Source organism: Aedes albopictus, chromosome 2 (genome assembly GCF_035046485.1).
Source record: "Aedes albopictus strain Foshan chromosome 2, AalbF5, whole genome shotgun sequence".
In the NCBI taxonomy this organism is placed as follows: domain Eukaryota; kingdom Metazoa; phylum Arthropoda; class Insecta; order Diptera; family Culicidae; genus Aedes; species Aedes albopictus.
Genome location: NC_085137.1, coordinates 297,574,660 through 297,598,590, shown reverse-complemented (window position 1 = coordinate 297,598,590; position 23,931 = coordinate 297,574,660). Strand labels below are relative to the sequence as shown.

General features: G+C 41.8%; 2 protein-coding genes across 2 annotated transcripts; one reads left to right on the top strand and one right to left on the bottom strand.

Annotated features, from left to right (window-relative positions):
• Positions 1-7,898: 7,898 nt before the first annotated feature.
• On the bottom strand, positions 7,899-13,310 carry LOC134286647 (uncharacterized). The gene has a single exon (XM_062848295.1). The coding sequence runs from the start codon at positions 13,308-13,310 to the stop codon at positions 7,899-7,901; it is 5,412 nt and encodes a 1,803-aa protein (XP_062704279.1).
• A 2,096-nt stretch (positions 13,311-15,406) lies between these two features.
• Positions 15,407-17,092, top strand: LOC109423687 (uncharacterized). The gene is made up of 4 exons (XM_029878576.2): positions 15,407-16,154; positions 16,228-16,317; positions 16,864-16,953; positions 17,013-17,092. Exons 1-4 carry the CDS (start codon positions 15,679-15,681, stop codon positions 17,080-17,082), a joined length of 726 nt encoding a protein of 241 aa, XP_029734436.1. The 5' UTR covers positions 15,407-15,678; the 3' UTR covers positions 17,083-17,092.
• The last annotated feature ends 6,839 nt before the right edge of the window (positions 17,093-23,931 follow it).

The following is a 23,931-nucleotide window of genomic DNA, read 5'->3' as shown; positions in this document are numbered from 1 at the left end:
TGCCCACACATCACTTGTTCATCGATTTCAAATCGGCGTATGATACAATCGATCGAGAACAGCTATGGCAAATTATGCACGAATACGGATTCCCGGATAAACTGATACGGTTGATCAAGGCGACGATGGATCGAGTGATGTGCGTAGTTCGAGTATCAGGGACACTCTCGAGTCCCTTCGAATCTCGCAGAGGGTTACGGCAAGGTGATGGTCTTTCGTGCTTGCTGTTCAACATGCAACATTACACCCTAATAAGAAAAGCGGGGATAAACACGAGTGGGACGATTTTCACGAAGTCCGTTCAGCTGCTTGGTTTCGCCGATGATATTGATATTATTGCTCGTAAATTTGAGACGATGGCGGAAACGTACATCCGACTAAAGAGTGAAGACAGGCGAATCGGATTAGTCATTAATGTGTCGAAGACAAAGTAGATGATGGCAAAGGGCTCCAGGAAGGAATCACCGCGCCCGCCACCCCGAATTCATATCGACGGTGATGAAATCAAGGCGGTTGAAGAATTCGTGTACTTGGGCTCACTGGTGACCGCCGACAACGACACCAGCAGAGAAATTCAGAGGCGCATTGTGGCAGGAAATCGTTCTTACTTTGGACTCCGCAGAACTCTACGATCGAATAAAGTTCGCCGTAACACGAAGTTAACCATCTACAAAACGCTGATTAGACCGGTTGTCCTCTATGGGCACGAAACATGGACCCTACGTGCAGAGGACCAACGCGCCCTTGGAGTTTTCGAACGGAAGGTGTTGCGTACCATCTACGGCGGAGTGCAGATGGAAGACGGGACTTGGAGAAGGCGAATGAACCACGAGCTGCATCAGCTGCTGAGAGAAAGAACCATTGTCCATACCGCGAAAATCGGGAGGCTACGGTGGGCGGGTCACGTCATCAGGATGTCGGATAGCAACCCGACTAAAATAGTTCTCGAGAGTCATCCGACCGGTACAAGAAGACGTGGAGCGCAGCGAGCTAGGTGGGTCGACCAAGTGGAGGACGATCTGCGGACCCTACGTACCGAGTGGAATGGAGGCGGCTACTATGTACAGCAGAGGCCACCCCGGCCTTAGCCTGACCGGCAAGGTAAGTACTGTTCATTCCTTACGAAATGATTGGCATGTAGTAGACTTCCACGGGTCACAGTATCATAATTTTAATTATTATCGGATTTCCATGTACATACCCGAGTAGAAGAAAAAATCAAAACAATATCATCATTTGATATTACTCAGTGTACTCAAGATCATAATTAGCTATTGGTTTGTTTAACATAAGAGATAAAAGATCAAAAATTAGTATGGGGAAAACATAATAATATCTCATTTAGATATTATAAGATCAAACTAATATCTGGGGAGATCTGGGCTGTAGAACATCAAACCAAAATCAAAAAATGATCTGACAGATGGATTAGATTAAAAAAAAAAAATTTGGCCGCGACCAGAATCGAACTTATGAAACTACGACTCATATCTGAAAATAGGAAGTAACAAGAGCATCAAGTTCTACGTTTTCTAATGTGTTTGCGGCTCATTGTAATTGTGTTGGTTTGATCCCGCCATGTTGTAGATGAGTGTGTGAAAGAACTAATTTTGATCTTGAACAGTAGATTTCAGATCTTACAATTTTCGGATGCTATAGATGAATGTATGAGAGAACTGATTTTGATCTTGAGCAGTTATTTTCAGATCTTTCGATTTCTGGATGTTGCAGATGGAAATGTGAAGAGCTCATTTTGATCTTAAGCAGCATTTTTCAGATGTTCCAATGATAAATATTCTATTGCAGAATATAAATACAGTTTCCACCCAAAATTTTCAAACTGAAACGATAGTATGGAAAATATATAATAAACGACTTCGATTGAACCTAAGGGGGCGCTCAACAAGCTTTAAGTAGAAAAGCTTGGTAAAATATACGTTTTTTAACGATCAAACGATCAAATCTGACTATACATGTCAATGATTGCTCCTCCGTGATTGTTCTGAGCTGGTACCAATTGCACTGAGATCCAAATGAATAAAGGCTGGGACACTCCACTTATTCTCAAAGTGCAATTTAAGCAGCCCATACATTTTTTATCAATAACGGCGCCGGTCACGTCATTATAGTCAGTTGGGAAGGGAAAAGAATGTTAGAGGGTGCTGGTTGTTGCTACTAAAGATCGCATCCCCACAACGGACTGGGGTATTTGTTAGACGGAAAGGATGGGAGATTTGGGAGTCACCATTGGGTCGATGAAGCGATCCATGGATTGGGGAAGTTCAAGCAGATATATTGTGTGGTGATTACTATGAAGGACGAGCGGCACAGTTCGCTTTGGTTGCATAACTTGTAGGCGTTACATGCACTGTGCTGTGGAAGTTGGAAGGAAGGGAAACAAATTTTTGCAATTCGTTTCTGGTTCTAGCGATGGCTATGAACATATGAATATACATGAGTTGTATATGTAGAGAAGAGGTAGAGAAATAAAGTGGATAGAAAGATACAGAGTATGATGAAAGGGACGGGCCAGGGATTGAACCCACGACCTTCTGCATACAAATCAGAAGCGGTTGCCACTAAACCACCAAGCACGGCTGCTGGGAACAGTATGCAGTATGAACTCTTTCACCGTATTATATTGATGATATAACAACAATTTAGTTTTTAAGGCATTTTTGTATTTTTTTGCCTATGTTTTAATGTGTATATGTATTCAAAAGATGCAGGGTTTTTATGCCTTTTTGAGTGAGCCGTATGATGTGGGCAACTCAAAAAAGGCTTTTCCCAGCCAGGCTTCATTAAGGCTCTATGCCCGATGAAGGTCAAAGAAATAAATGAATAAATGAAAAAATAAATAAAAATATGGGAAGAGGAAGAGTTACTGTTTGCTAGTTGATTGCATAGTCTCATTTGCCCTCTATACAAGAAAGGGCAAGAGACGAACCAGCCAAGGGCTGAAAGTCTCTATAATAAAGATAAATCAATCAATCATTAAAAGGGCATCGACTGCAGCGCGTGTATTACAGAGGAATAACAGTTCTCAATTCAGCGTACAATATTTTGTCCGGAGTTCTGTTTCACAGGCTGAGGCCGATTGAGGAGTCCTTCGTCGGCGAATACCAGGCGGATTTTCGCGAGGGCCGATTCAGCGAAGAGAAATGAGTTATGGCAGATAATGATCGAACATGGTATTCCAGCGAAGCTGATTAGACTGATTCGTGCCATGCAGGACGGTCCGAAATGAAGTGTACGGGTTGCGGATGAAATTTCGTCATCGTTCGTAACCTTAGACGGGCTGAAGCAGGGCGATGCTCTTTCGAACTTACTGTTCAACATAGCGCTGGAAGGAGCTATAAGAAGAGCTGGTGTGCAAAGCAGCGGAACCATTGTCACGAGGTCGCATATGCTCCTGGGCTTCGTGGATGATGTCGGTAAACTTAAGTCCCGTAGGCTACAAACGAAGACAAAACTCGCGTTGTACAAGACTCTGATTCTTCCGGTCGCTTTATACGGCCATGAATCGTGGACTTTGAGAGAAGCTGATCGGATAGCCTTTGGAGTCTTCGAACGTAAAGTGCTGCGAACAATACTCGGCGGTAAACTGGAGGACGGCATCTGGCGGCGTCGCATGAACCACGAATTGTGCCAAGTATATAAAGAGATATGGATATAGTAAAGCCAATAAAACACGACAGGCCTGCGGTGGGCTGGGTACACAGGTCGTATGCCGAAGGAACGACAAGCTAAAACCATATTCAGTAGAAAACTAGGAAGGGGCTGTCGGCTTCGTGGTAGGCCGCGCACACGGTGGCTTGTTGCAGTTGAGGAAGGCCTAAGGACCTCAAACGTTCAGAGTAACTGGAAGCGATTGGCCCAGGATCGAGACCATGTTTCATTCGGCGTAGACTCACCGAGTTGTAGCCCATCAAGTATCAAGTAAGTAAGTAAGCCGTAGAAGATAGCCATTTTAGTTTAACTTTTTAAAAGGAAAACGTTACCGTGTGAAAACAAACCAATCATTCTCGGGAACGAAACAGAGAAAGATGATCAAACATCAGATATTAGCTTAGGCAATTTCAATAATTATCATAAATTAAAATAACATCTTGAACATGTTTTTTTTTATTATTTGACTAATAAAGCCATACACAAATTCGCTGATGATGACTTAAACATTCAACTTGATAGTGGGACACTGCAAGGGGTACTGGATAGACTTGATCCCTTTGTCTTATCTTGTCTATAACTTTGAAGAAAACACAAAACTAGATGCGTTTTTGCACGAAATGTCAGTTAAATAAACATCTATTTCAAAGTCCATACATAAAACCAGGATTTTTCAGAGTGGCCACTCAACTTGGTAAAACAAATTCCCGGTTATATCCTGGGTTTTCCCGGTTCTTCAACAACAAAATCAAAACACTGTCATTACTATTTTCAATTTTTGAATTTGTTAAGTGATACAGAAAAACATTTAAGCGGGAGTTCTAGTTATAGCATTTATAATAGAAAACATATTGTCGGGCCGCCACCATACCGGAAGCCGCATAATCAAGTCGCGACGCGACCGAACTCGCGACGTTTTTGAAACATGTCCAAAGTATTGCGCATCCTTCCCGTTGTTGTCGCAACACAGCGCACTAGATGCGAAAAACTTGTGGACCAAGAAAATGGCAATTTTTGATTGAACGTCAGTCTTGATTCCAACCGGATAGACAATAATTTGATAAAGGCTAAATTTTATAATGAAACTGACATTTTCTTTAATCCTGAAATAGTGATATATTGTTCAAGAAAATATTTCTGAAATTTTATACATATTAAATTCGCTTTATTAGAAGTTTAAAATAAAGTGATGATTTGATTTACATTTTACTGAGAAATGAAATTTGACTTTTTCCATCAATGCTCTACATTTACTTCAAGCTAATTTTTAAAAACTATAATTGTGGAAGTTCCGTGTATAATACTGGAAAAACTTGTAATTAGAAGGCACGAAATGTTGCTAATTGGCAAATTGAGAGATGAAATTTGTGAAAAAAAATCGCGTTCTGGTGGGATTCGAACCCACGACTCCGTATTCGCTAGACCGGCGCTTTAACCAACTAAGCCACAGAACAGGTAATGGTTCTGCGGAATAGAAAGCCAAACTGACTCCGAAGCCGCACCGTGAACACTCCTATTTCACAAACTCATCTCTCTTTTCGGCTTAGATGCCAATCCACAACACATTCCTATTTGTGCCCACTAACTACACTAACTATTCCGCAGAACCATTACCTGTTCTGTGGCTTAGTTGGTTAAAGCGCCGGTCTAGCGAATACGGAGTCGTGGGTTCGAATCCCACCAGAACGCAATTTTTTTCACAAATTTCATCTCTCCATTTGCCAATTAGCAACATTTCGTGCCTTCTAATTACAAGTTTTTCCAGTATGTTTCAGACATACCAGCTAATCTGGTAAAATGCCAGTAAAATGGGCAATATTTATCATTGTTCCGTGTATAACTCTGAGAAAATATCCTTGTGAAGCTGGAAAAAAATCTTACTGATAGCCAGGTTATATCGAAGTTTTTGGTGGAGGAAGACTCTGGCTGAAATGTTGTTAGAATCTTTTAGAAAATCCTACTAAAATTATGGTAGAAATTTGTAATGGAAATGCCAAATGAAATAGTTGGAGAAAAATCATATCGCATTTTTGAATAGACTTCTCTAGAGCCCACTGAAGCAATCCCTCGAAAATCACTAGAGAGGATTTTTGGAAAAAATCTTGAACAAATTAGTAATGATAATCTGCGTAAATTGTTTGTAAACACTTTGAAATAACTATTGGATCCTTGATAATGTTTTCTGTTAGAATAGATAGAATACGAATAAAATGCCTAGAAGGATTTCTAAAGATTTTCAAGATCCGCGGGAAGAAATTGTTAGAATTCTCAAATAAATTACTCCGGAAATTCTTGTAATAAATGCATGTAACTTTAAAGAACATCTTTAGAAATTATTGGTAAAATTGCTCTATTGTCTTGAATTTATTGAATTGTAGTTGGAAAAGTTAGTTGGAAGTTGTGGAAATCAATCGATGTATGTCTTGAGAAATCTCTGAAAAATTTGCGAAGAAAGCCTTGATAATTACCAAGAGAGATTCTAGGCTACCAGCAATAATCAATATTATACTATTTCTGGGAAAAATGTTCAGGTTTACAGAAAAAAAAACCTTAAAAATTCTTGTAAACGATCGAATCTGGAAGATTTCTAGTATCATACATACAGATTTGGAAATGTAAAGAGTTCAAAAATATATTATTTTTAGTGACAAGATTTGTTCTGCAATATCTGAGGTAGAACAATACACTGACTGCCTACCCAAGATATTTACTTGTCCTTACTACTCCTCGCACATCAAGGAATCGACATATTTATGAAGTTTTTTAGATTAAAAATCATTATCGTACTAAAAGTGAAAGTCAATCTTTTGATGGTTGTTCCGTCTTCGACCTTGGCGCACTGGTCAACACAACCGAAATGACCGTTCTCAATCTGGTCTTATCCCGATTCGCGACTCTGGGGGAATCCACGACCCAGAGGGTTAGCACGGTGATCTCACTGGCACTTAGTCCCGCGCGACCGAATGAAGAATTTCTTCCACCACAATCGACAACACCGAGGAATAATGATGGAAACAAATTCGTTCATTGTGACGACGGACGTGTGGTTTATTCGCGCACGGTTTCGAGACTGATCTCATCTACCTACATCTATCTGGATCGGCTATCGCATTTCTCTATCTCCGGGCAACCGGAGAGATAGGTTGAGATGCGCTATCTATCTCTACTGGGTGGATGCTGCGAGAATGGGTTACTATCTCGCGATCATCAGTTATGCTGATGATCGTTGCAGAGTGGGGTAACAAACGGTAGTTATAACAAAAATACATACAATATTTTACATACCGGCCGCCTTGGAATACGCGGTATTTCAAAAGAACTACACGGAACTATCTGCTATACTACTAACTACTGAACTAACGGATATAATAACACATGACAATAATATCAAAACAGAAAACATAATCATCGTTATTGAAGCTACGTCCGGTGTTTTCCTGGAACTCCAGGTTGCTAGCGAGACGTCTTTCTCATCGCCAGCGGGGGTATTCTTCGGCTGCATCGACTGTTCACCGTTGTGGATCGAATCCGACTACGCTGCTGGACTACAGAACACGGTTGAACCGGATGGTCGGCTTCTGGATCGGTCATCGGGATCGCCAGGTCCGGACGGATGGCATTGGATCGGTGACATCGGACGGCTTCAACTACGCACGCCGGCGCAGCGGAACGGACAGAAACTACTGGAAAAGATGAGAGGCGATTTTTTACAAATCAAAAACAAGCTAAAAACGACTTCCCTGTCGCGGAGGCTTGCGCGCCTCCGCGAGCGCTCCTGCGCCGATGACTTTGCGTCCGCCTGGTTGAACGTTATTGAATTTGGGTTGCTTGAAGCACCATCTCCAGAATTGCCTCAGACTGACGGTTGCGTTGGTAGAAGTTCGGGTGAAAGTCGAGCAAGCATAGACACCGCACGTGCCTGATTCCGTGACACGAGTGTCGCTGATCACGGAACCGTTCCGGACATCTCCGGATTGGGAACTTCGATACTTCTACGCTGGCAGCCTGGCCATCTGAGCAATCGTGGGTGTTGGAGAGGTGGCGAGGGTCTTAAACATGGCATCCTTCGTGGGTGGCTTCGCTGATCGGCCTCCGGGCCGTGGAGGGGTGGCTGCGTACACAAAACATTCCTTAAGCTTTTTTGAAATTCTATAAAATACAAACACTTAACTGGGATGCGGGAGCCGGTTGGCTCCCGCAGGCGCTCCTGCGCCTTCGTCGAAGGAGATCTAGTTCTCCTCAGCTATTGGTGGTTGGTCGTTATCGCTAATTGGCAGGATGCATATCTTGGAGATAGCACGAACGACATTTCCGTCCTTGGTCCGGACAGTAACGACTCTGATGTTTCCATCCACGCCTGGATGGATCTGCATCACCCTTCCAAGAAGCCATTTTAGAGGAGGAAGGTTATCCTCCTTGATCAGCACCATTGTGCCAACGAACAAGTTGTTCCTCTGGCGGGTCCACTTTGTCCTGTTGTGCAGGTCGGACAAATACTGCGTGGACCATCTGGACCACACGCGCTGAACGAAATCTTCAGCCTTCTGCCACCTGGAGAGTCGGTTCTCCGGAACGTCTTGCAGCCACGGTTCCGCCACGGCCGTCAGAGGGCGTTGAATGAGAAAGTGGCCTGGAGTCAGAACATCGAGGTCACTCGGATCGCTGCTGATCTGTGTAAGCGGTCTAGAGTTGAGACACGCCTCTATTTGTGTCAGAACCGTGTTGAGTTCCTCAGGAGTAACTGTTCGCAGTCCTATCACCTTCTTCAGGTGCTGCTTCATGGACTTCACTGCCGCCTCCCACAAACCGCCAAAGTTTGGGGACTTGGCAGGAATGAATTTGGAATCTATTCCAGCATCCGCAGCACCCGCAGTAATTGCTTGCTGGGATTGCTGGCCTCTGAACAGAGCGGCAAGTTCATCCAACTGCCGCCTTGCTCCAACGAAGTTAGAGCCGTTGTCGCACGTAATAAGGGCTGGTTTTCCACGTCTGGCCACGAACCGTTTTAGTGCGGCCAGGAAACCTTGGGTTGTAAGGTCAGCAACCATCTCGATGTGGACCGCTTTAGTGACCAAGCAAACAAAGATGGCTGCGTAGTGCTTAACGGTGATTCGCCTTCTATTGGGGTAGTTGATCAGAAAGGGTCCGCAGTAGTCAACGCCTACCCGAAGAAATGGTGGCGCTGGGGTAACCCGTTCCGCTGGGAGATCAGCCATCAACTGATTCTGGACCGTCGGCTTATTCCGGAAGCAGGTAATGCATCTGTGCACGATCGTCCTAGCGAGACTGCGTGCGCTGAGTGGCCAGAAGCGTTCCCGGACACTGGCTACCAACAGTTGTGGTCCAGCGTGAAGGTGTTCGAAGTGGAAACGACGCATAATCATGAACGTTAGCGGGTGGTTCTTGTCCAACAGCACAGGATGCTTCCGGTCCGTCGAAATTGGAGCATTTTCCAGCCGGCCGCCAACCCGAAGTACGCCTTCGACCAGCCGTGGATGGAGTGTGTTGACTCGAGAAGTTGGCTTGACTTCTCCCTTTCTTTCAAGATCGGCGATTTCTTGAGCGAAGCACTCCTTCTGTGACAGCTTCACAAGATGCAGTAGAGCGTCCTCTCGTTCTGCAAGTGATACCGGACCGTACTTCTTGGGAATCGATCCACGTGCGTGAAGAGCGTTGTGTTTGAAGCGCAGCAACATGGCAACCAATTTTTCTAACCGGTGCAGTGTGGAACGTAGACCGAAGACTTCACTAGGTGGCGAAATTGCTGCTACTGAAGCTACTGTGGAACCTTCTTCTAAGCACGAACGATCGAGCTCCTCCAGTACTACTTCTTGTGTTTCCGGCCAGCAGTTCTTCTCTTGTCGTAACCAGCCCGGACCTTCCCACCATAGCGAGTTCTGCTGTAGATCTGCAGGTGAAACACCGCGCGATAGGCCATCCGCGGGATTGTCAATGCCTGCAATATGTCGCCAGGTTCCGTTCTTCGTCAGATGCTGCACTTCGGAGATTCTGTTCGCCACGAACATTTGGTATCGCGACGGATTTGATGAGAGCCAGTATCTCACGATCATAGAATCGGTGTGGAAATACGATTGAGCGGGTACCGGAATGCTCGCCGAAGTTTTCTCATACAGGTGCGCGAGAAGTACAGCCGAAGACAACTCTAGTCGTGGAATTGTGAGCTGCTTCCTCTTCTTACCCAGTTCAGCAAGCGGTGCGACTCGTGACTTGGCTACCAGCAAGTTGGATGTGATTGTCCCATCAAAGTGTGTACATCGGACGTATATACATGCTCCATAGGCCTTCATTGATGCATCACAAAAGCCGTGGAGCTCCAACGAGAGACAATCTTTCCGGAAGGCAATCCATCTCGGAATCTGCAGATTTTCGAGCCTCGAAAGGCTGGTGCGGAATTCGATCCATTGAGTTCGGAGCTCATCTTGCAGAGGTTCATCCCAGGAAACCTTCTGTCTCCAGAGGGTCTGGACGAATATTTTGGCAGAGACGATCACAACTCCGATTAGCCCGATCGGATCGAAGATTCTTGCTAGGTCGGAAACGACCGAACGTTTGCAGATCACCGAAGATGTCCATTCCGGAACCTTGAAGCGGAATACATCTATCCTGGGCTCCCAGACTAGACCAAGGGTTTTTATGGTAGCGCTTGAGTCGTCGAGCTCGAACGAACTGCGGTCGTCCTTGAGCTCCGCGGGTATTTCCTCCAAAACAGCTGGACAGTTGCTACTCCACTTTCGCAGGTTGAATCCTCCGCCTTTCAGCAGCTGCTGCATGTCGCTGCACAGCTTGACTCCATCTTCTACACTGTCCACTCCAGTCATCATGTCGTCAACGTAAAAGTCTTTGCTGAGGATTTTTGCTGCTTCAGGGTACTTGTGTCCATCCAGTTCTGCGAGTCGCTTAAGACATTTCGTGGCCAAATACGGCGCTGACGCCGTCCCGTACGTTATGGTGTTCAACTGGAAGACTCGGATTTCCTCGTTCCGACTATCTCGCCAGAAGATCTTGTGCAGTTTGCGATCCGTCCACTGTTGCAGTACCATACGGTACATCTTTTCGGCGTCCGCTACGATGGCAATCCGATGAAATCGGAAGCGAAGGACGATCGAAATGATATCATCCTGAACCGTCGGCCCCACCATCAACGCATTATTGAGGGAGACTCCGGTCGACGTAGCACACGATGCATCAAACACTACCCGTAGCTTCGAAGTTGTGCTGTCGGGTTTGATGACGCAGTGATGCGGAATGAAGTACTGCGGCAGTGCAGCATCTTCTTCGTCCGCGACAACCTCCTCCATGTGGCCCATGCGAAGGTATTCGTGAATGAACTCGCTGTACATTTGCTTGAGTTGTGGATTCTGGTCTAGCCGGCGTTCCAGCGACAAGAAACGGCGCATCGCCGTGGATTTCGAATCCCCAAGTTGACGAATCAAGTAGTCCTTCTTGGGAAGTGTTACAATGAACCGCCCACTTCCATCCCGCACCGTTGTACGGTCGAAGAGCTTCTCGCAGGCGTATTCTTCCAATGACAGCACACTGTTCGTTTTGCACGACTCCAGCTCCCAGAATCGCGTGAGTAGATCATCCAGCCTTTCGGTGCACAGATTGGCAACGTGCGGTCTCAGCACATCTGTCTCGATAGGAAGGTTTCCGCATACAATCCAGCCGAGGTTCGTGTTTTGTACGACTGGTCCATCTTCTCCGAGCTTGAATTTCTCCTTGAGGAGCAGGTCGAAGAACAATCCTGCCCCGATAATCACATCCACGCTACCGGGTTCCGTGAAAAGTGGATCGGCGAGTGCGATGCCCTCCGGAAGTTGCAGACTGTTGGAATCAATCTTCCGGGTGGGAAGGTTAAGCGTAACTTGTGGAAGCACGTAGAATACGTCTTCCCCAGTGAACGACGAAATACGAGAGCGAACCCGAGCGAAAATGGATTGCTTGCACTTCTTAGCGGCTTGACCGATACCACTAATCGAAAGTGCTTCGCGAGAGCGCTTGAATTTCAAACGCTGCGATGCTCGTTCAGAAATAAAGCACAGCTGAGAGCCGCTGTCAAGCAATGCTCTAGCTTGCATGGTGTTTCCAAAGGGGTCTTCAAGGATCACGATCGCAGTTGCTAGCAGAACCGATCGTGACACCTTGGCTTCTTGAGCGGTGAGTACAACGTTAGGAGTGTCTAGAGTAGGTGGCGTTTGCATGCTTGGATTGGCTATAGGAATGGGGTTTTTGGAAGATTGGTTTGAGGATTGCTGAGGATTGGTATGTGTTGGCTTTTTGTGCTGTGAGAATGAACTTGTCTGACTCGATTGTGGGTTCTGTGGTGACTGTTGCGAGCGCTTGTTCGATTGCGGTGCCTGCTGCTCATTAGTGCTGTTGATGTGCAGCAATGAATGATGTCGTTGACCGCAAACACGACAGGCGCCTCGGGAACAGACCTTTGAAGTGTGACCGCGACCGAGACAATTGAAGCACAAATCGTTGACCTTCACTGCATTCCTCCGCTCGTCGACTCTCATCTCCCTGAACCGCTTGCACTGGTACGTCCAATGTTGACCGTCACTGCAGAATGGACACGACTGCTGCTGAACCGAATAACTGCTGCTAAACTTTGAGAATTTCTTCGGCTCCTTTGGTGCTTGTGTTTCACCGGAAATCGAACGCAAAACTGTCCTGTGGTTCGTTAGGAACTTCAGCATGTCGTCATATTTGGGAACGTCTGTTGAGCGATGTTCCGTTTCCCACAGTCGTTGTGTTGTGGGATCGAGCTTGCTGGCCAGCATGTGAGCCAGAAGCGTACTCCAATGTTGAGTATCTTCGCCGAGCTTCGTCAGCATCTGTAGATGTTTCTCAAACTCGCCGATGACGTGATTCAGCGCTTCGAAGGACTCCTTCTTCATCGGGTTGACTGCGAATAGAGCATCTATGTGGGACTTCACCAGAAGCTTCTTGTTTTCGTAGCGTGACTCTAATGAGCGCCACGCTATGGAGTAGTTGTCCGCCGTGAGGTCAATCGACGCAATCTGCTGCAGCGCTTCTCCCGCCAACGAAGTTCGAAGGTATGTGAACCGATCGATATCGGTCAAGTGAGGATTGTCGACAATTAGGGTTTTGAACGTGTCCCTAAAAGTGACCCATTCCATGAGCGATCCCCGAAACGTCGGAATCTTCAATTCGGGTAGCTTCACACGCATAGGGGAGGCCGCCGCCGGTGCGTTGTTCGGTGGTGCTGGGACCAGTTGACTGCTTGAACCGGGCCCGTGCATGAAACCTTCTAATGATGCCTTCAGTCGGAAGTATTGTTGGATGAATGTCTTCAGGATCTTGGAATTTTGTTCGCTGCGTTGTTTCACCTTGGCCGCCATGGTCTGTTCGCGAACCGCTGCTGGAACATCTTTACCCTCCTCATCATCGGTGTCGCATTCTTCGAGGAGTATTTCGATGTCAGCGCGCACATCGCAGAAAGAATCGTAGACCTCGTCCAACTTCTTCAGCCTTGCTGGAACTGAACTTCGATCGCGTCCCTCCTGATACTCGTTCACGAACTCCTGAATGGCTTCTACCATGTCCCGCAGTTGTCGCTCCTTCTTCGTCAGCTTTCTCAGGTCGGAATTCACCATCTCAATCACTTTTGCACTTACACTGCACACAGGAATCCGACCGCGCCGCGATATCGAACGTTTCGCGCTTGACAGAACCCACCGAGTGACAGAATATCAGAAATAAATCACTGACCAACAAGCTCAAAGTGCGCTCAACTCAGCGAACCAAATCAACCCCCCAGACCAAATGAAACGCAATCATGCAATAGATCGTTTTATTGATGGCTATTTCCAGCACATGCACTTCGTCAGTGTAAGATCATGCGTTCTTAACACCACCTTCGACCACCTCCTTATAACTATGTACTTAGCTCAGAATGTACGGGAACCGCTGCACAGCCCTGTATGGATCGTCGTCGTCGTCGTCGTCGTCGTCGTCGTCGTCGTCGTCGTCGTCGTCGTCGTCGATGTGTGGTCGCCGAGCAGCCCAACCGCGTGTCCACAGCCACCGTAGAACCAAGCACAGATGCAGCCAGCAACCAGCAACAATGCCGCCTTGCACAGGCGACCGCACAATGGTAAACGCAAAACCACGCCGCGAGAACAATTAGCACCGTATCACCGCACTTGTTTCTTTGTCGCTTCGATCGAATCCGGCTCGAAGGACCATTAATTATGTTCCGTCTTCGACCTTGGCGCACTGGTCAACACAACCGAAATGACCGTTCTCAATCTGGTCTTATCCCGATTCGCGACTCTGGGGGAATCCACGACCCAGAGGGTTAGCACGGTGATCTCACTGGCACTTAGTCCCGCGCGACCGAATGAAGAATTTCTTCCACCACAATCGACAACACCGAGGAATAATGATGGAAACAAATTCGTTCATTGTGACGACGGACGTGTGGTTTATTCGCGCACGGTTTCGAGACTGATCTCATCTACCTACATCTATCTGGATCGGCTATCGCATTTCTCTATCTCCGGGCAACCGGAGAGATAGGTTGAGATGCGCTATCTATCTCTACTGGGTGGATGCTGCGAGAATGGGTTACTATCTCGCGATCATCAGTTATGCTGATGATCGTTGCAGAGTGGGGTAACAAACGGTAGTTATAACAAAAATACATACAATATTTTACAATGGTCATTCCATCAGTCACGCAGTTGGCCACCACGCTTATGCTGAGTACAAAATGCGATTTTTTTCAACGAGTTGTGCGATTATTCAAGGGTTAGGATTCGATCTTCTTATCTAGTATCTAGGATAAAGTATTGATAGATCCTGTTCTAGAAAAATCACAATAATTCTTATATAGATGCAATAATAATGATTATCCTGGACTTTCATTACCAAGGATTGTTCATGTTATAAACAAATTCCCGGTATTTTCCCGGTTGTTTGCGATTCCCGGTTAATTCCCGGTTTTCCCGGTATTTCCGGTTGGGTGGCCACCCTATTGTTACTAAAGTTTTCAAAACTATGGTTTTTTGAAAGCATATCTTATGATGTATTTTACAAAAATTGATGACACTTGATCCCCCTTTGAGCACATGGTTCCTTATAAGAGAAAAGCTATCAATTAACATTCTTTCAGAATGTTTGATCACTACAGTGTGTTTCAAAATGTAGGATTTCCTTTTTTTGAAAATATCGAATTTTGAAAATGGGAAGACATGATGATATTATTGTAAGAGTTTTGACACATTATTCGAGTTAAGAATTTAGCAGAGCCGGCAATTTTCTATTTTTACCAATATTCCATTTTATGCTGTTAAACAAAATTCTTTCACGTAGTTTTATAGAGACCTGGTAATGATTTTGCAGAAATTCTCTTGAAAATATTTAAATTGCAATTATTGTTATTTGCAAAAACTGTTTTGAAGTGATCAATTTGACCCCGGTTTACGGTATTTGAAACATAGGAACAACTGCATTTACTAAGGGAATTCCCTCAAGCCAAATTTACTTATCGTGCTAGTTCTGTTGAACAATAAGCTACCCGACAGTTTTAGCTACTGTCTTTACATAAATAACACATTTACATACAATATGCTAATGCCGTCCTAATACTATCGAATAATGAATTGTCGGAAAGAACTAAAACATATGTAAACTGGCCATCAACTCAGGATTTGAACATGTGCTATGGCTGAGGATTCTTCATATTACAGTCATCTTCCAACTTTTTTCTAAAACGAAGCTCAATTCGTATATGCCAGTGCAATGCAGTGCAATATGAATCATTGGAAATGTACCACATTTCTGCACACACCGCAAGTAAGCGCCTACCAAAACGTGTTCATTTCATAACGCCAATGACACATCCAAGTTCAAAGTGCGGACAAGCGAATCCAAAAAAGCGACCCCTCAGTCTAATGGAAACCATTTCTGAGATAACTAGTCAGACAATACAGTGTGTCAAGTGGAGAAATTAGAGCAATAATGGTTATTCGATTAACTATTGTAACCGCGTTATTGTGCGTGACTCTCAATCCTGAGCCATGTGGTGGCGCTATTATAAACTTGTTCATAGACGCTCAGAAACATGTGATCGCCCGTGAAGAAGCACTCCTCAAACAGGCGCAAGAAGCAGTCAAGGACAGGATCGACCAGGCATTCGATACGGCCCACGATGCTCTGATGAATGTGGCCGAACAGGTGCATTATTACGCAACCTATCCGTTCCGGGCTGGCAATGAAATGATAATGAGTGCCCTTGGAAACGCCACATCGTCATTGGCCGGATACTTGCCGTCATTTAGAACTCAACCGGACGAACCCGCGCCCCCGGAAACAGTGGACGAAGCAACTTTTATCAATAGGGTCCAGCGGATGCGGGAACAAATCTCCCGCCTGTCCGGGTTGAAGGTCGTGGTGCACACCGTATCGGAAGATGCTGCAAATGGACCGCTACTGGAGTAAGACCCCGGAATTTGTATTCTTGAAGGTTCTAAGTTCTAAGTTGAATAATACAACAGAATATTTTTGCAGGATCGGTTTCGGTAACACAGAGAGAAGTGTGAACGGTACTGGAAATGGAAATAAGTCATCGGAAGTATCGTCGGATAAACCGCTTTTAGAGTAAGATATCGAATCAGAATCTCGTGTGGAATTGATCAGTGATAACGTTTTTTACAATCCAATTTTTTTTTATGTGAAGACTCTGTATTTAAGTATTTTGTTCTATTTATCTAGACTGCTATTTTAAAATATCGCTATCGACGTCCCAAGTAACAATGCCAGCTGAATAACAGCTTATTCAGCCAAACTTTCCAAGATTAGGCCTTAGGAGCGGCTTATTCATCTGTTGTACAGCAATAATGTTTGTTTGGGGTCCTACAAAAAGTAATGTATGAATGTCTTTGAAAAATAAGAAATGAAAAATTTCAGTATTCAAAAAAGTTTGCCAAGTATACATATCTTAAAACTGATTTTTTTTTCGAACATGTGGAGATATGATGTTCAAATAGTCTTGCAACTTTCACCTAAATAATAACTGTTATTCTGTTTCAAGCATTGAAGTTATTGATACGTTTGAAATAAAATGAAATGTTTAAAATGATCAGCTCCACTCAAAATTAAAGTATTCCAGAATAATCAAATGATCAATGAGTAAACTTCTTGCAGGATTGGATTCGGCGACGAAGAGGAGAACGAAAGTGGCAGTTCCATAGGTAACGAAGAAACGGAAACCACTTCGTATGAACCATTACCAGAGTAACTTTTTATATATTTTCGTTTTTTAACCCTCATGCAACAAATTATCTATTTTACAGGATAGAACTGGATAACACAGAGGATAATGAAATTGAAGGAGGAAGTGGCAATGAATCATTATTTGTGTAGATTTTATTTTCGTTTTTAATATATGTATTTTAACTTGATGCTAATTCTACACTCTTTCTGTAGAAATATAAATTTTAGTAAATATAAACTGTTATTTATGTCACGCTTAACGGATTCTCGATTAATGTGTTGTTTTTTTTTTAATAGATATGAAAAACTAAATAAACAAAGCAGCTTAAATTAAAGTCTGTAGCCGCAATAATTGTGACGCTGAAATACGGCTGTAACTCTGCAATGGATGGATACGTTACAATTTCTCAAATTTGGCCTGGGAACATCTTAAATTGTGTTCATTGCCCCTGCTAAATTTCATGTGTAGTACAAATATGCAATTGGTGGAGTATTTTTTGTTAGAGCAATAAAATAGTAAAACGTGTACAAATAAATTTTGTACAACACCTAACTTTGCTTGTCGGCACAGTATCTTTTATGCTATGATTAGTATAATATCTCAGAATTAAATGAAAGTTCATTGAAAAACAAACAAAACGTGCATTAATAGCAGATTATTGAAAGGCGTTAAGGGGTTATATGTTGAGGTCGAGCAACAAATCGATTTTTTTATTCTTTTATCTTAAAGTATGGGTTCTTGAGAATGCTGTGTCAAATTTTCATAAAAATCCAATCAGTAAAAGCAAAGATATAGCGTTTTGCGCCTTGCTCCCTTATACGGGCGTGTAGTGCAAACTTGAAACTTTAATCGTGATTATCTCGGAAGTATGTTTTCCAAAAAAGTCGATGCGGTGACTACGATTCCGGAAACAGTTCTCAACCGATTTCAACCCATTTTTTTGAGTGTTCGCCATTCATGTGTTGTGTCCTTGAACGATGGGAATATTAAAAAATGTTTTTAGTTTCCAAACGGGGACGATTTTTTGCAAGAAAAATCACTTCTTTATGCAAAAAATGTATTGAAAAAATCATAACACTGATTTTTTTTTTTTTTTTGTTTGTAAAATGATGATCGTTTAAGGACACGACACATGAATAGTGAACACTCAAAATGTGGTTGAAATCGGTTGAGACCTGTTTCCGTAATCGTAGTCACCGCATTGATGTTTGATGTTTTTGGAAAGCATACTTCCGAGATAATCACGTTTAAAGTTTCAAATTTGCACTACGCGCCCATAAGGGAGCGAGGCGCAAAACGCTATATCTTTGCTTGTACTGCTTGGATCTTTATGAAAATTTGACACAGCATACTCAAGAACCCATGCTTTAAGATAAAAGAATAAAAAAAAACGATTTTTTGCTCGACCTCAACATATATAACCCCTTAAAGAGAAGATACGACAGGATCGTAGTCAGTCCAAGGCTGTCCTACAGGCATTTAAAAAAAATCTTTTTTTTTCAGAACCTAATGAATTACACCGAAAGCCGAATTGCGGTTATAGGGGGAGGTAGGGCAGTATGGACACCCTAAGGTTTTTGCCAACTTTATCTGATAAGATGTCATAAAAGTTTAATTTTTTGATACATGTATCCTTTTTAAGTCTATTTAGACCAAGCCCACGCATGGGCTCCATACTACACACGAAACAGCACGTCGTTAACGATTTTTAATTCCGTTACCCACCCATTTTCGCACCGGTCGTTCGTTTCCATGTGAGTAAAATAATTATCGGTCGCCTTTGCGCACCGATGGTCTCTATTCCATCCGTATCATCGGTTTTTGTACTGTAAATCATCTGTGGTGTCATTGCAAATCTTATTCTGGCAAATAATCCGAGCAGTATTTTTTTAAAGGAGAGGGGTTTGGATAAAAGTCAGAACTGTTCTTTGCTACGTTTAAAGATAACATTTTCTCAAGAATGTGTTATTGGATTTGATCCCGGAATTCAAGTTTTTTTTACTCAATAATATGATTATGACTTACTGTACGGCTTGTAGGTTGATTTTTGTTTATTTATGTTTATGTTTATCTCTTCGATATCCATGTTGCCTTTCTAGCAAGAAATTTATCAGCCCGCAAATAATATATCTAAATTTGAGCATTTCTTTTGCATTTTCCTTATAATTTTCTGGACATGTGTGTTAAATACATTTATACATTTATAATGTAGTTGTCTCCTTTACAACTTCGCATAGGTAAACATTCTTGGTCATAGTAAATACTGTCTTCTATCAGTATAGATTTATATCGGTATGATGTAATTTTTTTCACAAAACATATCTGCAGTTTTTCTGTGATTTCTGAATTGAGTTACATAGGATTCATTCAATTACGCAAACGTATTGTGGGAGGGGGAGTTGGTTTAGCGCTGTGTTACGCTTCACATAAAATTTTGTTATTTCCCATACAAAAGTTGTTACGTTGGGGATCTAAAACTGCAAAATCTTGCGTTACGTAATATTAAATATTCAAATTTTGAATTAATCCATATCCATAAGTATCACTAAACAATCGTAACTACTTTTATCTAATCTAATCCAGTACGAGGAAGCACCCTGGAAAGTAATCGTGCACGGCAAAGTAAAACTACTAATTTTTTGAGTTTATTTTACTTAAAAGTAAAAGTATCGTTTAAACTTTCTACCAAAAATTAGGTTGTTTTCTCTTTTTCTCCCACCGAAGTTGTCAAAAACAAAGCAAACTGCATCGATCCACTTGGGGTACTATGGCCCAATAAGCCAATTTTGGGTAAATGCCGTTTTTGTCAAAATAGGGTTGAAAAAACTTACGTTTGGGTTGAATTTACCTACTCCAGCAAAAAGCTGGAGTTAGGCAAACTACCTAGTGTGAGTTTAATCTATTTCTCAAATTTGAGTTATAGGGCCAAACTATGGGGTTGCGTCAAAAGAACTCAAATTTTGGTAGTTTGGCGGCTCCATGTGTAGGATCACGCCCAATTACTGTCCTTGTCAATATGGATGATTGCAGCGTATCAGAGATATGACACATGTATCGAAGTAACCGAACTGAATCACTGAACAATTGTAACTACTTTTAAGACAAAATCAATACATTTTCGATATGTATGATCGGCAAAGAAAGGAAAACATACTTAATCAAAGCTTGTCTGTTTCAATCTATTATTTTTCTGCGTTTATATTGTCAATCTATCACTATTGTATGTCAGATAAATTGTTGTTTTTGATGTAATGATCTATTATATTATTTCGTTGGAAATTTCAAAGCAAGAATAAATATGAATATTTGATACAAACTAAAATAAATTACCTACACAAAACTGGAAAATCATTCTCTACAAACTATATGAACCGAACAGGAACTACTGTCAACAAATCCCTACTCATATTCTTTCGTCTCCTCTTTGCGCTACCCAGAGAGTTGAACGCGAGAGAGCGCACGAGCCTACGGCCGGTGCGGTTCGCGTCTTTGTTCGCGGCTCTACTTAACGTTTAAACGCTTAAGCTTAGTTTCTTGTTGCCAAGTAGAGCACTCAAGTAAAATTCCACCTTTTTCCGCAAGTAATTTTGACAACTGATCCAGTATGGGGAGAATCGTCACTTTTCCTTACGGAATAATAGCGCGGACTATTTTTCCGCAAGGAAAAGTGACAGCTCAATTTGATTCGCACGGGAGGTGTTACGAGTGTTACACTTTTTTCCTTACTTGCCATCTGCGAACAGCTCAAGTAATTTTGAAGCGGAATCATTACTTGATCATTACTTGTCCTATCTTTTTGCACAGTACGTACCAGGTGGAAACTAGCCATTAATGGAGCCCATGCGTGCCACTTTTGCACATGAGTGTAAACGAAAAAAAACATGACTTATCCACTTCAAAAAATGTTTTAAAAAATGCTACTATATCATGACCGACTTGAAACATACGGGGCAGAATGGACATCCCCATGAGGCAGTATGGACACCATGCTATTTTTACGAATTGCGGACATTATTTACACCTATACAGTTAAATATTTCATTCAAAACAACTACTATGGATGAATAATACGCCAAAGTAGTTCATTTTTGTTGTTATTTTAAATTCAGGTTGTTTTGGATTAAGCTTTGTTTTTGCCGGCATGTACAGCTGTGCCTTGAACAACTATTTTCCGCTGTTGTCGTTTTTTGACCAATTTGACCCTATGTCTACTATAGTGAACTTTTAACCAAAAATATACTGAAATCGACGAATGTGGTTGTTTTGTGATTAAGGTTATATTTTCCCCTCGCCGTTTCGCTCACATAGATGAGTGTCTATTTTGCCCCTGTAGGAGACAATATTTTTAAACTAGATTTTTGATATAAAAAAGAAGAAAATATAAACATGTAAAGCATGTAAATACAGCAAAAATAATTGCATGTGTTCTAGAAATACTAGTTTTCAATCGACCTGCAATTAATTACCCACTAAACCTTATTTTAGATGGTGTGAAAATTATAATTTCCATGCACAAAAAACGGAGGAAGCAACTTTTTCGTTTAAAGTCAAGTATAATTTTAGTTTTGAATGTTTCTTTGCTGAATCTACGTATTAGATAAATGTACTACATTCTCCATTCATTAAAAGTGCAAAAGAGCTTGCATATTCGAAAATATTGAGGGTGTCCATTCTGCCCCGCCTACCCCTAACTCTGCATATATTACTGCCGTTTCATAGATATAGTGCAACTCCGAATGTGATTCGGTGGATTTGTAGTTCATTGAAAATTATAAGACCCGTTTTATCTTATTTCCCTAATGACCATTTTTAAGAAAGATGGTTTAAAAACAGAGATTTTTTAAAACTTGAAATTTTCAAAAAATCATAACATTTGAACCAGTTGTTCGATTTTAAATTTCCTTTGGTTTTGTTTGAATAATATTGAATTGTAGTTTTCAAGAAAAGATATCTAGCATGTTTAGATGCAATAAATATGTGATTAAGGAGTTTTAAGATATGCTTTTTGGAATATAAAAGAAAAAATATCGATCTAGGCATAATATCGTCATCATATAATTAAGGCTAGTATGGTATTTTATCTTTTATGTATGAAGCTTTTGACTTAAAACTAAATATAGTAACTATATCTAGTCTCCTGTTAGCCTAGTGGTTAAGGCTATGGATCGCCAATCCCGAGACGGCGGGTTCGATTCTCGTTCCAGTCGGGAAAATTTTCTCGACTCCCTGGGCATAGTGTATCATTGTCCTTGCCTCACTATGCACAAATTCATGCAATGGCAGGCAAAGAGAGCCTTTCAATTAATAACTGTGGAAATGCTCAAAGAACACTAAGTTGAAGAGAGGCAGGCCAAGCTACTGTACATGGTAAAGGTAGAATTGATCCCTTGCCGGTCACCGAATTCCTCAAGGTAAAAAACAATCCTAAAATTATCAAAACTGGAGATGCATCATAACCAATGTCGTTATAATTCTCTATCCCCTGTGATCCCACTCGATGAGCGATGTCTTCCCAGTGCTCTTTGAAAACAGAAGAAATTTTTGTTTCTGTCTTATCGCCTGAATATAGGCTACCTAGTATAGCACAGAGCTAAGGCAATACTGGCACAGTAGCGTTGGGCCGACGTATATACTGTGGCCACTTTAGTAAAATACGTGTTATCTCTTTGATCGTTTATTAGGGAATGAACGGCTTAAGTCAACTGTCAAAGTCCTTCCTAAGTCATGGCCTACTTAAGATTGGGAGTAGCTTAGTAATTAATGTAGGTACTCAACATTGTACACTTCTTCATACTACATTCGGTCATCCTGACTCGTCGATGTCCTCATCGACGTTATAATAAGAGAGTAATCTGGTATCTGTAAGCCATTTTCTCATATTATTCGGTGAACAAACGGAGCTCAATGGAAGATTTGAAACTTGAAACCCGTCAATGTCAATAACAAGGTATCGATCATTTGGCAAAATTTTCTTTATAACATAAGGACCTTTAAACTTCTTAGACAATTTATTATCTACATTGCATTTTATAACGACAAAGTCGCCTTCTTTATAATCTGAAACTGCTTTTCGTTTTCTGTCCACCATTTCCTTATTATAAGACTGTAGTTTTAAAATATTGTCTTTTGCTTGTGCTCTTATTTCTGATAGATCTAAATTTTCTGAAGGAAGCTGATTATTTTTCACAAACACTTCTAAGTTATTGCTTTCATTATTAATATTGTTCTGATGTGTACCAAAAAGCAATATACTTGGAAAATTTTTGATTGCTCTATTATACGTATTGTTATAAACATATTCTAAGTTTGGAAGCAAATTATCCCATTTGAGTTTTGAATCATCAATTAACTTAGCTAGCATCGGAGTAAGTGTTCTATTCATTCTTTCAGCTTGGCCATTAGCTTCAGGAGTATATGAAGCTGTTCTAAAATGCTCAATATGTCTGTCCGCACAAAACTTTTTGAAAATTGTAGACGTGAAGCAACTACCTTTATCAGTTATAATTCTCAATGGTTTACTGTAGTGATTCATATATAAAAACAAATTATCAATAACTTCTTTAGTGTTCGTTGTTTTAGTAGGATATAGTTTAACATATTTGGTAAATCCATCAACAATTACTAGAATAAATTTAAAATTTTTCGATGATTGTAGCTGAATTGGGCCATAATGGTCTATATGGATTGTGTCAAATGGATTTTGACCTTTGTCAATATTTTTTAGATACCCTTCCTTCTTTGAATCTGACGGACTATAAAATATGCAACTCAAGCAGTTGTTTATATATTTCTTTACAATTTTTCTCATACCCGAGAACCAGTAGAATTTCTTTATTTCTATCATTGTTTTTTTCAATTCCTATATGACCTAATTTATCATGACAAATTCGTATAATATTGTCATACATTGTTTTAGGTACAACCAATAAAAGCTTTCTATTATCTTTTCTAAACAGTATTCCATTCTTCAATTCAAAATTTGGAAATGTATTAGACTC